Here is a 14,239-nt window from a genome sequence, read left to right on the forward strand (position 1 = left end):
TTTGAAATGGCAAATTTTATTAAAGTTCCCTTCCAAAACAAGTTGTTCAAGAGGGGCTGCAACAAAGGTACAAACAGGAAGCAGAAAAGCAGCAAAATTAAACAAGTCCCCAAACCAAGCCCAAATAAATCCTATACAAAACAACAACAATGGGTCGACCCGCAACCACTAGAAAACAGGGCCACAACTCAGCTTGGAGACACTTTCAATCTAGCTAAACTCCATTTCCAACTCAACACTTTGATTTCATCAACGATTTCCTTGGGCCTAAGCGAACTGTTTGCAAAGGTGGAGCTATTCTTCGCCTTCCAAATCGACCATAGAGTGGCATGCCAAATCATCAAAAAGCCAAGGTGGACCTTGGCGTTTCTCGCTGACCCCCTCGACACCTCGAAAAGCGGGAACAACGAATTGGGAATCACAATCACCACCCCAAGCCACCTAAAAATATCGTACCACACCATCATAGCACTAGGACAGTGCAAAAATAACTTTTTGTCTTCTGCACAAGTTGTCTAAAAAATACCAAAATAACTTTTTGTCCACCAAATATCATACAATACAAAGTTTGTTCAACACCTTAAATTTTTGTCATGTGTTGTTCTGTCTTGTATTGTCCTGTACTGTTTTGTGCAGTACTTATATTTTGTAGATCAATCGGACCCTTAAAGTCGTAGTTAAGTCAAATATCTTTTATGCACAATTGTATAGATTAATCTTCAAATCTTGTAAAACCTAGATAGACGACAATCAACTATCCTAGAGAGTTTTAATTGTTTTGTCAAAGAAAAAAAGAAAAAAGAGTTTTAAGTGCATGCCCAAAATCGAGAGATAATTAGTTATTTTAACCGACTATTCATAAATAAATAAAAAAAGAGTTTTAACCGCATGCCCAAAATCAATTATTCATAAAAGTATTTTTAAACAATTTTTTTTATTAAAGGTCACGCTAATACCCTACTTAAAGAAACACAAAACTAAATTTTACACTAAAAATAATATTTTTATATTCTTAAAATATTAATTTCACAAGTTTCAAAATAATTTTACTATATTTAATTTTCTTAAGTAATATCTCGAGACATTAATTAACATTTTCTTTTTAATTAAAACAATTTGTACTTGTACACAAAATATTGAACAAATCATTCGAAAATACTAGAGTTTAACTTTGACAAACACAATTTTTAATCAAACTTTACGTTATGTTAACTTCTAAATTATCATGCCCTAGGATTGATAAAAAAACAAAAAAAATTGCATTTGCATAAGGACAAAATAATAGTACTAGTACAACAAGTAAATGGTTGCACTTCCACCCATGAGATCAAAACTTCAATATATAGTTGTGTATTCATCAGTCAAATGCCACATTTGAAGGTCATGTTGTGCAACAATTAATAGAGAGTAGTGTGTGTGTAGTGTGTACTGTGTAGTATACGACACAAATCCTCTCTCTTTAATTGTACCATCCTCCCTTACCTCACTCACCACATCCCTTTTCCTTCCTTTCATCGGTAACATAATAACAGTAACAATTTTTTCATCTGCCAAGCGCCGTTCCCTTTTTCCTCTCTCTCTCTCTCTCTCTCTCTCTCTCTCTCTCTCTCTCTCTCTCTCTCTCTCTCTCTCTGTTTCCAAAAAAAAATAATCCATTTTTTTCACTCATACACACCATAACTTAATAGTACTACAAGTATCATCATACACTACCACATCAAATTCATATTACAAACATTACAAACCAAACCAAAAAAATATTCATCATCATGGTGAGTGAATAGTGTAGTTTCATCTTCCATTTTTGTTTTCTATGTATACCATTTTTCACATTTTTGTAAGTGTATATATATGTACATGCTAATTCAATCAAATTTTGCTTCTTCTTGAACATAAAAATTCAACATGGTACTTCTAAATTTTTATCTTAAATGTTAAAAATTTGTTCTTTATGTTATAATTCACTAACCCATTTTCTTGAATTTTTGTTTTATACACAGTTTATTTGTTCTTCATCATCTAATAATGTTCAACCTAGATGGCTTGAAAATCTTCTAGCTGAGAAATTCTACAACGCTTGTTTAATTCATCAAGAATCAAAGAAGAATGAAAAGAATGTTTATTGTTTGGATTGTTGTATTAGTCTTTGCCCTCACTGTATTCCACCTCATCGTTCTCACAGACTCTTGCAGGTTCAAAACATTTTTCTATAATCTCATTTTTCTTCATTTGGGTTTTATAAATTAATTAAAAAAATTCATCTTTTTTTGTTGGTGTTTTTCAGATTAGAAGATATATGTATAATGATGTTATAAGATTAGATGCTGCTTCAAAGTTAATTGATTGCTCTTCTATTCAAGTAAGTGATTATAGATAATTGATTTTTTGTTTTGTTTTGAAAATTGTTACTTATTCTGAATTATGAGTTTTGTGTACATTTTTATAGTTCTATAGAACAAACAATGCAAAAGTGGTGTTTTTGAAAAGAGAATCACCAAAGAAAAGCTCAAGCGGCAATATCTGCATAAGTTGTGCCAGAAATCTACAAGACCCATACAAATTCTGCTCACTCAATTGCAAGGTTTTATTTTCCACTCACATTCTCATTTTTCCAATTTTTTCTTATTTTTTGTTCCATTTTTGGAGTAGGAAAAATTCAGTTTAGACATAACATGTTTTAATTTTTGAGTTTAATTCTTTTTGCTTTTTGAATTAATTCTAAATTAAGCGAATTTTTAATTTTTTTTGCTCCTACTTATGATTTTTTTAGTCTTCATTATATTTTTCATCATAATTATAATTTTCTCCCGGTTGATTCTATGATTGAACTAAAATTGTAGTTGTTTTACTTCTACAATTGATTATTAGCTTGAATGTATTTTTCAACTCATTTTTGTGGTAATATGTTCAAATAAAAATATAACTTTTTGTGGTAATTTGTATTTTTCAACTCATTTTTGTGGTAATATGTTTGTACTTTGGAACCTCAATAATTAATTTTGGAGGTGTAAAATTAATTTATTTTCAATTTAAAATTAATTTATTTCCATTTTCTATTCATTTTTACATAAATATAACATAATTTAGCCACTTTATAATCGACTCACATTTAACTAAAATACTGCCTCTGTCCCATTTTATAACACATTTTTTTACTAAATGCATTATTCATATGTTTTGTTTTGATCGTATTTTTCTAAAAGTATAAAAATGCAAATATTATCGTATAAGATTTGTTTGATTTATTTCGATGAATATTTTTTTTTTTGAACAAATCGATGAATATTTTTAAAATATCAAATTTCTATAATTTTTACTAATAAAGAATTAAAGATATTCGTAATAAAATTATGTATTGACATATGTGCAGTGATCAATAAATTTTTATATTTTGAAATAGAAGGAGTAACTTTTAAAAAATTAGTTAATTCAAAATCAATTATTTTTGCCTTAAAACCAAACATGCACTAATCTTTTAACTAAAATATCTGGTTTTTATTTTTTTTAAGTATTTTCTCATTATTTTTTATGTTTATCATTTCTATAGGTGAATCACCTAGTGCATACATTGGGATCACTCTCTGGATACCTTTATGAGTGCAACTACATGCCATTATCTGACTCCGGCCTAGATGATGGTGTAATTAGTGAAATGACACCCGACTCGGTTCTCGAACCATCCGGTTCAAACCACACTTCATCCGGTTCTGGTGGATACGGCGTTGTGGATTGTCAAGCCACCTTAGCTTGCACCGCAACTACTGAAGTTGTTCGCAAGAAAAGAACCGGTCTTTCCACTTTTCGACCACGTTGTCGGCCTGCATGCTCGCCAGTGTCGGAAATATCAACTAATATGATGAACAAGAGAAAGGGAAATCCTCATAGGGCTCCACTATATTGAGAACACACAAGATTTGATCACTAAGAAAAAATGTGGTATTTTTATAATAATTAAATGTTATTATTATTAAATATTAGTATTAATTAATTTGAAATCTTGGGTTGTGATTTACTAGTATATTTATAGTATCTTATAGGGAAGAAAAAGCCTATATCTATATATATATATAGCCTCCTACTAGTTTTGTAGAGGGATTTAAACCCTTTGACGTGCTATGATATGATGTTTACTGGGTTTGTTATATTGCACAGTGTAATGGGGGTTTATTATGATTTTACATTTTCATTCCTTCCCGAGATTTATTATTTAATACTACTGTATTTATTTTTATATTGGTTGATGGTTGATATTGACTTTGATTGAACTAAGTCCAATCCAAATCCAACCAATTTTTTGAGTTTTGGTTTTGCATTTCATTAATGATTTTTTTTGTTTTATTTTTAAGTCCATTTACTTTTTGTGTTTGGTAACAACTACGATAACATTTTTAATTGCTAAAAAAAACTAAATAAACATTTTTGAGACACTTTCATAATTTCATTGCTTTTTTTCCTTTTTCATGTGGATCTTCATTGGAATGAAGAATACTTGTCATAGAATAAAATAGTCAAAGGTATAATTTTTATTATATAATATAAATATAAGATAATTACACGTCAACTAAATAAATTGTGGTGTTAAACCTTTCTGCATAACAACCGTTGAATTTGTCTTACTGACTTTAATTTGTCTTAAAGCATCTGTAGAATATTAAGAAGGTTGCATTTGATAATTTGTTTTTATGGGAGAAATCTGATGTGGTAAATTGGATAGTACCGTATATTAAGTACATTAGTACTAAAACTTTAAGAATTTATCTGGAGTTGTATACACTGTTATTATCAAATGATCTCCACAATCTTGCTATGTTATTACTACTAATATCGTTGATTTTCAATGTAACTCTCGAGCATCAATTATTTGCAAGGCATTAATTAGACTGTTATTAAGATTATTTGCAAGGCATTAATTAGACTGTTATATAATACTCCCTCCGGTCCTTATTATAAGGAACAATTTGGAAAAAACACACATACCAAGAAACCTTATCTTTCTTAATAAAAATTCTAAAATTTTACGATCTATTCCAAAACTAACCTTGGTGTATTAATTTATCCTTAGGGAATATATCACTCTAATTAATGCATAACTTTGGAATGGATACAATTTAATAAGGGTAAAAATGGAATTGTAAGAATAAATTTAATGATTGTTTCTTATAAAAAAGGACCAAATTTTTTTTCCAAATTGTTCCTTATAAAAAGGACCGGAGGGAGTACTCTCTTCTGAAATATAAGAATTACTCCCTCCGTCCCAAATTATAAGGGGAAATAAAAAAATCACACTTATTAAGAAAAAGTAAAACATGAGAATTTGAAGTATGTTTTCGTGGATTTTCCTTGGAATAAGTTGCATAGAAAGATGTAAAAACAATTTTTATTGATTGTTGTTTATTGAGAAAATGAGAGAGAAGAAATTAAATGCAATTTGCATTTAATTTTATGAAAATAAGAAGAAAAAAAATTCTTGAAAATGATTTTTTCTCTTATAATTTGGGACAAAAAAACAAGTTTTTTTCCCTTATAATTTGGGACGAATGGAGTATTTGACTACTGCATGTATGTCAATACATATTTTTGATTACGAATATCTAATTTAATTTTATATTAGTAAAAATTATAGAAATGTGATTTTTAAAAATATACATCGAAACAAATCAAACAAGAATTTTTTTTTAATATGATAATATTTACATTTATATATTTTTAGAAAAATACGATCAAAACAATACATATAAATAGTACATTTAGTCAAAGAATGTCTTATAAAATGGGACGGAGAGATTATAATTTTTTTATTTTAGTACTTAGATGGGATGACACAAATCATTTTTAGTTTAATCTAAATTTTGAATTCAATCTCCAACTTGAACATGCAGTCTGCAGCGGTATTAAAATTTTAAGGAGGATTTACCATCTATTTGGGTGTTGCAAGGTTGAAAGGAAAGAAAAAAAAAAATCTATTAAATTTTGTACATAAATTTGTTTAATGTAAGAATATTTTGAAAATAACAACCTTAATTTCGCAAATGTTTTCAACTCACTTTGCCACCTCGATCATGTTCTTCTTCCTATGGGTAAAAGTAATAATCAACATATATATATTCATTCTCTTATGCGATTCTCCTGCTGGATTTCTTCATTGGAATGGAAACATGTTAATGCCTCTAAATAAAAAATAATAATTCTAATATTTGAGACTCGAAAGAGGAAAGAGATTTGATCACTTAAAACTTGTGGCAAATAATGGTTTGAATCATGAATCATAATTTGTGCACGGAGAGACCTAACTTCGAAAGTGACAACCCACCTCATGTCTCTATCAGGTTTTCTTTTGGTGAGAGTCTCTATTAAATGCTTCAACATAGATTTTCAAACAAATGAAAAAATATATGAGGTATAACATGATTTAAAATATTTAATTAAGTCGATGTTTTGGTGGTATCACGGTGAATGTGACAGAATCACGGTGAGAGTCGATGTAATTTTATAGAAGCTATAGAATATAATCACAGTGGATCACTGTGATTCTGATATATTCACCGTGAAATCAAACATACGTTAAAGTCGTATGAGTTTTGTTTAATATAAAATTTATATGAACGTTTGAGAGTAAATTCTGAGTAAATTCTGATATATTCACTCTTCATTTTTTTTTTGTCAAAAAAAAAATGAAGAGTGAATTTTGAAGGCTAGCTACATGAGTTGTTTGTTTTAATTTGTTCTTTATGTGGGTGGGTTTGAACTATGAGCAATGTCTCATCTAGGCTATAATGTTGGATATACACATAGACTTAAAGGGAAAAGAAAACAAATCAATTGAGTATAAACTTTATATGGTTAACCTGGATAATGCCATGTAACAACATTTTTTCATAGTATTAGTAAAGAAAATTGGATTATATTAAAGCTTAAAATGGAAGGGTCAACAAAGCTATAATGAGCTAATTTATTTGGCTTACATGGTTAAGGAAAAAAGTAGAAAGCTACATTTCTAAGGAGTGTCTATGTCTATCCATGTCCCCACTAATCTTGTGGTAATCCTAGAATAGCAAGTGTTGGAATACTACTACTACACTAGTTTGTCTTATTTTCACTTGTTTATCTTGCATAATAGTGACAAAATTCAAAGATATTTTTGTCTTTAATTTATTGCTACTTGTCCCTATCCAAATCTCTCTTTGTTTTTTGAGGTGTCCAATATGAAACTAGTAGCAGCTTCCGTCAAAAAAAAAACGAGACTAGTAGTAACTTTGTTTCCTTTTTTTTATAACAAACGGGACTAAATTCATAAGTTCTCAAGATGGGCTCATAATCAACTTAAACTAGTAGTAAGTTTTATTCACCTCCTAACCATATAAGTGCATGTTTAGTATATATTAGGATAGATATTCCCTTCGTCACATATTATAAGCAAAAAAACTCACTTTTTCATATCTCAAATTATAAGAAAAAAGCTAACTTTTATCATTTTCAAGATAAATTTTTACTTAATTTACTCTCTCTTCTTTTTCTCATAATCAATAACCAATAAAAATTGTTTTTAGATCCTCCTATAAAACTTATTTCAACAAACACATAAAAAGTCAACCTTAAAATTATCATATTTTACTTTTCTTAATCAGTGTGAAAATATTTTTTTTTTTCCATATATTATAGGACGGAGGGAGCATGTCAGAATCACGGTATTCATTGTAATTTGTTAAAAAGCTACTATATGTATCTTCTGTACCATAATTCTAACTTAATTAACACAAATATTTTAACATTTTTTTATGAGATCTACATGAATTTCAACGGTAAAAAAAAGTGTTGAAATGTAGGTGTTAAATGGTGTGTTCTTAACATAGTATTCACCATGAAACAAATGTAGGAGAAATATTTATAGGGTCACGCTAAATAGTGCTCCCGGGCACTTGTTAAGCATACTTAAAAATGAAATAAAAAAAAAAAATTTATATTGAAAAGAAACTTTTTATACTTTTGAGACATTGAATGCACGTATTAAAAGACAGAAATTCTATTTTAACATGCTTAACTAGTACCTCGGGACACTGTTTAGCATTTTCCATATTTATAAACAAAATTTTATTTCCAATGCAATCTCTATCTCTTATATTGGTCCACTGAATGCAATAAATGTCTACGGACATTGGACAACTCAAGATTATTGTTCATTAAAATGCTAACTAATACTGTATTTCTTTTTTTGGTTACTTTAATACTGTATTTCTAAAACATCAGTTAAAAAAAAAGTAATACTACAATTTTGGAAGCAGTTTATTTAATATATTAAAAAAGAAATTTAACTAATAAATAAAAAATATCTAGACATTAATTAAGGAAAAATTAGTCATCCCAACAATGTTGACATTTTTTTTTTTAGACTAAACAATGTTGACATCCTTAGTCATTCTCGTTTCATACATACTCCCTCCGTCTCAAATTATAAAGGAAAAAAGTCATTTTTTTGTCCCAAATTATAAGGGAGAAAGTCATTTTCAAGAATGTTTTTCCCTTATTCTCATAAAATTAAATGCAAATTGTATTTAATTTTATCTCTCTACCCTTTTCTCAATAAACAACAACCAATAAAAATTGTTTTTACATCTTCCTATGCAACTTATTCGAAGGAAAACCCACAAAAACAAATTTCAAATTCTCATGTTTTACTTTTTCTTAATAAGTGTGATTTTTTTATTTTCTCTTATAATTTGGGACTGAGGGAGTATATCTCATAAATATTATAATAAAAATAAAAAAGAAAATGAATATATGTATCTGGAGACTAGATCTTACCCCAAAACTAATAGTGCAACTATTCAAAATGATAACAAAAGAGACCTAACATATTCTTTGAGAATTGGTGTAAAGTGATTAACAAGTATTACATTTAAATTCTTCCAAAATCACAAATGATTTACATTATTGTTTAGAGATGTAAATCGTAAAAGGTTGCTCTTGATTATCATTAACTAGTTTCTCTAAAATCTTAAAAGTAAATATTTTTTTACACAAAATTTCACTTTTATTTTTATTTTGATCATCATTAAATAATGGAAAATGCTAAACAGTGCCCCCGAGGCACTAGCTAAGGATACAAATATAGAAGTTTTATCTCGTAAATTGTGCATTCAATGTTTCAATGATGTGAAAAATTATTCTCTTTCATCATTAACTTTATCATTTATTTCTTTTTTTAGTATGCTTAACTAGTGCCCCAGGGGCACTGTTTAGCATACCCTTAAATAATACCCCTAAAATATTAGTACTAGTTAGCATACCCTTGAATTAAAGCAACTCATAATATGAAGGGTGTAACACTCATTACTTGACCAAAAGCCACATATACTTGTCATTTTCAACTTCTGGATAAAGGGTGACTCTTCATATTTCATATCTTATTCAAAATCATTTCTAGGGTGGGTAAGCCTAGTAGGTCTCCCACCATGGGAGAGTTGCCAGAACCGTTGGATCGAATTTGTTATGATGCACCATCAGTACCATATAATTTGTTTTCTCTCTCTTTCCACTCCATCATCTCTTTCACTGCATCATAATCTTCTTTTTTTCATCTTTCCATTCATTTTTTCTTATAACCAAAATTTTATTTTTTATCATCAAAATTAAATCACATCACACTTTGAACAAAACTTCAACAAACTCAGTTTAATAAAAAAAGAATGAAAGTTTGAAACTCATATCATATTAGATTCATATTAGAATGAAAGTTTGAAGTGAAGAAAGAAACTACATGTAGACAAATTTGTCATATCATGAATTCAAGTTTTTGTGATGAACTCAGTTAATCTAGAAGACATATAAATCGGGTGACAAATTCTTGAAAAGCTACCAAAACCAATTGACACAATTTCAACAGGATATTTTTGTTATATTAGATGGATTGGGTTTGATTTTTTGGATTTGGGTATTTGAATTTTAAGAAAAATTAATTGGGGATTTGGAATTTCTAGATTTGGATTGTGTGGTTTTCAATTGAGAGGGAAATGGAGATTGGTGTTGTGAGGTGGTGGAGGAGGTCAGATTGGGTGTTGGCGGTGATGCAGTCTGGCTGTCTGGGCATAGAGAGAAACGATGTGTATAAGGTACCGATGGTACATCATAACAACCTTGGAATTTTACCATCTAACGGTGAATAATACTCCCCCATGGTGGGAGACCTATCAAGCTTACCCACCCTAGAATGAGCCCAAACGAATGACCCAATTATCAAAATATTGCATGAAGAATTTGGATTATGCTAGAAGTCTGTATACATTTATTTTTTCAGTTTTGTCTTAGTTTTTAACTTTGTCTCTTTCAGCTCAAGCTGAGCATTTTTTTCTTTCTTTCTTTTTGGATATCAATAGAGACAAATCACACGATGCAATCTGGGTCAATATTTGAGGCCTAGCTAATAGTCTTCGTATTATTCCACAATTAATTTTACTAACTTAAAAATGTTGTTTTTCTTTACTCCATGAAGTCCTTAGAGTATTAAATCAGTGTTAGAATTAAGACATGCACTTTTAATCCCTTATTTTGTTTTAGGTTTTAAGTTGATCTCTTATTTTTTAAGTTAGTCAATAATTATGGGAGATCATTATTCATTTTAAAACTAGAGGGGGTCTCATTGTTATTTTAAAAGAAGTTCTTATAAAATGGGAAGGATGAAGTACTTTTTATCTCTGCTCGAAATTGGGATGAATTTGAAGAAACCCAAACTTTATGGTTTAAGTGGACAAAATCTGTTTCTACCCGCCCCATTGCCATGCTTATATGGTACGTCATAGGTTTTCATCCTTAATTATAAGCAAAAGTCAACTTTTTAGATTCATTGAATAACTGATGTATCTTAACTATATTATAGACCATATACATCAATTACTCAATAAATCTGAAAAGTGAATTTTTACTCCTAATTAAGGACGAAGGGAGTACTACTCTTTTCCAATTTCTGGTTGATCTTTATTCGTTAAGATTATCTTAGCATAAAGATTAGTAGTATTGAATAAATAATTAATATTTCCTCCGATTTTTAATATAAGATAAATTTTACATTTTAGATTCTTGAAAATCTAATGTATCTAATCAATACTCTCTTTCGTCCTAATTATAAGAAAATATTTACTTTTTAGATATATTTAAAATTTGATATATCTGGACAATAATATAGACTAAATACATCAAACTTTCAATATATCTAAAAAATGAATCTCTTCTTATAATTAGGATTTGAGCGAGTAATTTGGACTAAATATATTATATTGTTAATGAATCTAAAATATAGAATTTTTCTTATATTAAGTACCGGAGAAGTACCGGAGGTATAAATGTGAGAATTATTATGAAATCTACAAGTTGAATAGAGATGAAGCAGTATAAAAAGAAGAGAATTGCACTAAAAAAATAAGTATAAATTGGGATCGGGAAGATCCTTTGGTTTGGGTTGGGGAGAAAGAGATTTGAAGATACAGACAAAGAGGAGCTTGACCTGAAGTAAATAAATAAATAAAGGACAAGACAAGACAAGACAAGTAATGGAAAAACGGATTGCATTATGGTCGTACTACTCCCCACCATACACTTGGCATCAGCCTGTCTGTCTAACAGGCAGCCGCGCAGCACAAGTTTCAGAGCAGTAGCAGAGCAGAGCAGAGCAGGAGAGCAATAGACTCAACAGTGTAGTGTAGGCAGTAGGAGTACTGTCCTGTTCATTCATAATTAAAGCAGATTTTAGATGAAATGAAAAAAACTACTCCTCCACTAACTACTACTACCTCACCTTCACCCTCATTTCACTCTTACCTGCACATTGCAACTTCAACTTTCCCATGCTAGCTTCATCCCTTTTTCATGAGTTCCACTCTCCATCCATGTGATATCATTGCATCACTATTCCCTACTACAAGTTAAACTTGAACAAAAATTGGAATGAAAAGTTTTCTTGAACAGAATAATTTGTACAAAAAAATATTCAAACAAAATTTAATAATATTTGATTTTTCTATTTTATACTCCTTCCGTTCCAATTTGATTGACAAAATTGATTGTTTCACGGATGTCGATGCATAACTTTGACGATTAATATTTTTGATTGTATAATAGTAAAATTATAAAAATTTGATATTTTGAAAATATTCATCGAGACGAATCAAACAAACATCTTATATGCTAATATTTATTTTTATTTATTAGTAGAAAAATAAGGTCAAAGCAACATGTGTGAATAGTGCACAACAGTCAACTGTGTCAATCAAATTGAGACGGAAGAAGTAAATTATTTTCTAATTATATCTTTTTTTTTGTGTTTAATATTCATGATTTTAGTAAAAAGAATCTAATAATTCAGAGTTTAATCACAAAGTAAATAAAATGTGTCCGAGAAATGTTCTTCTTAGAAAGAAAGCAAACTCATTTTCTCTTAATCAATTTATTAAAAAAATAAAATTTAATCATTGGATATTTATCTAATATGTATCGGGAAATATCAAACATGTATATATCTATCAGATACGTATCTAACGTGATATTTGAACAACTTTAAAATATCGGGCTTTCTAGATAAAATGCCATGCTAATAAATAAGTGTATTAAAGTAAAAAACTTGTTAAAATATAAGTATAAATAATATACTTTCTTCAATCTCAAATGTATAATCACTTAATTTTTAAAATTAATTAAATAATTAATATAGTAGTAGTATTTAATACTCCGTATTTGACTAGAGGGAGTAGCACTTTACTTTTGTTTGTATAATGTAATTTTATTTGTTTTGACAAATATTTTATTCTTTGTTGAATTTTTGTTTTTCTTCATTTAATTGGGTTGGCAAGAAATAGCAGAGCAATAGTCAAATCAAACCCCCATTTTGCTTGTTCAGGTGTGAAAAAACAAACATGCTCCAGAGATAACAAAAAAAAACTTACGTAAATGTAGAAAAAATCGTAGAAAGAGAAATAGTAGATACTAGCAACAGGTATACTATGAAGCTGGAAAAGCTACATGTAATGTAATGATGATATCGTATAATATCCATCCAACCATGCTCCAAAGATTTCCTTCTTTGTGTTTGTCAATTCAATTAATTCATGCATTGAATTCCAATTCTTTCCTTCCTCTATAGCTAGCTGCTCAAATCTTTATACTACAACTCACTCCTTGTCTATATGGCTCATTGGTCAAACTTTCATTTTCCTTTCATTTGTAGCCATAATTGTGCAAACTACTTTGTATGAATTTGAATCTTCTAAGGGTTTGTTCCGTAAAAAATAATGGATAACTGAAAAGTTAATTTATAGCGGATGAACTTATAACAAATATCTTATAAATTAACTTAGTTGATTGAATATGTAGTGTTTGGTAAAGTTAGAGGTTGAACTAGTTTATAAATAAGAAATGACATAAAAAATATATGTTTAATTAATATTTAATTTTTAGCAAGTAAGATGATAACGGTAAAATTGAAAAAAAATAATAATCTATAAGCTATAAAGTTTTTGAAAAATAAACTATAATTTTTTTAAAAAAACTGTAATCGAATAGAAATTTTAATTTATAAACTATAAGCTACAGTAGTTCAATTTTACCATGAAGTAGTTCAATTTATATTTTTAATGTAATTTAAGATAATACTATTGTGATGGATCTAAAAGTCAAAAAGTGTATACCAATTTAGCTTCTCATGCATAGTGAGTGAGACAACATATACTTTTTTTTTAATAATATTTAATACTACATCTGATTTTTAATAATAGATAATTTATTTTTTGATTTATTTATTGAATAATTTTTTTTATGCAGATTTACTGAATATATAGTTTTTCTTATAAGCAAAATATATGAATTATAAGAAGTACAAGGTGTACTCAACTCTTACAATTCGATAATAATCTCCTTCAATGTTTTGGTAACAAGTTAAGGTATCATTATACCATTCAAAAAAAATACATTAACATTTACGGAATATATAGTTGATGTATCTATTGTATATTATAAATCAAATGTATCAATATTATTTAATAAATTTTAAAAATAAATTATCTCTTATAAAAAGAATAAAACAAATACTATTTATTCTGTTTCAATTTCTCTTTCCACAATCTTTCCTCAATTCCAAAAAATACAAACATAAGTAAGCTAAAAGAAATTTTTTTTTTTTTTTTTTGAAAAATCTGAAACAAACAGGCTCAATCAATAGCTACATTCAACTGAATCAATAGCTACATTCAGAGTGTAC

The 14,239-nt window shown here is 28.5% G+C and overlaps 1 protein-coding gene across 1 annotated transcript; it reads left to right on the top strand.

Moving 5' to 3' along the window:
• Nucleotides 1–1,931: 1,931 nt before the first annotated feature.
• LOC123892050 (protein RGF1 INDUCIBLE TRANSCRIPTION FACTOR 1) lies at nt 1,932–3,901 on the top strand. Its single transcript, XM_045941900.1, has 4 exons — nt 1,932–2,192; nt 2,285–2,359; nt 2,447–2,581; nt 3,548–3,901. The coding sequence occupies exons 1-4, from the start codon at nt 1,932–1,934 to the stop codon at nt 3,899–3,901; spliced, it is 825 nt and encodes a 274-aa protein (XP_045797856.1).
• The last annotated feature ends 10,338 nt before the right edge of the window (nt 3,902–14,239 follow it).

The sequence above is a fragment of the Trifolium pratense genome, linkage group LG6 (genome assembly GCF_020283565.1).
Source record: "Trifolium pratense cultivar HEN17-A07 linkage group LG6, ARS_RC_1.1, whole genome shotgun sequence".
Lineage (NCBI taxonomy): Eukaryota > Viridiplantae > Streptophyta > Magnoliopsida > Fabales > Fabaceae > Trifolium > Trifolium pratense.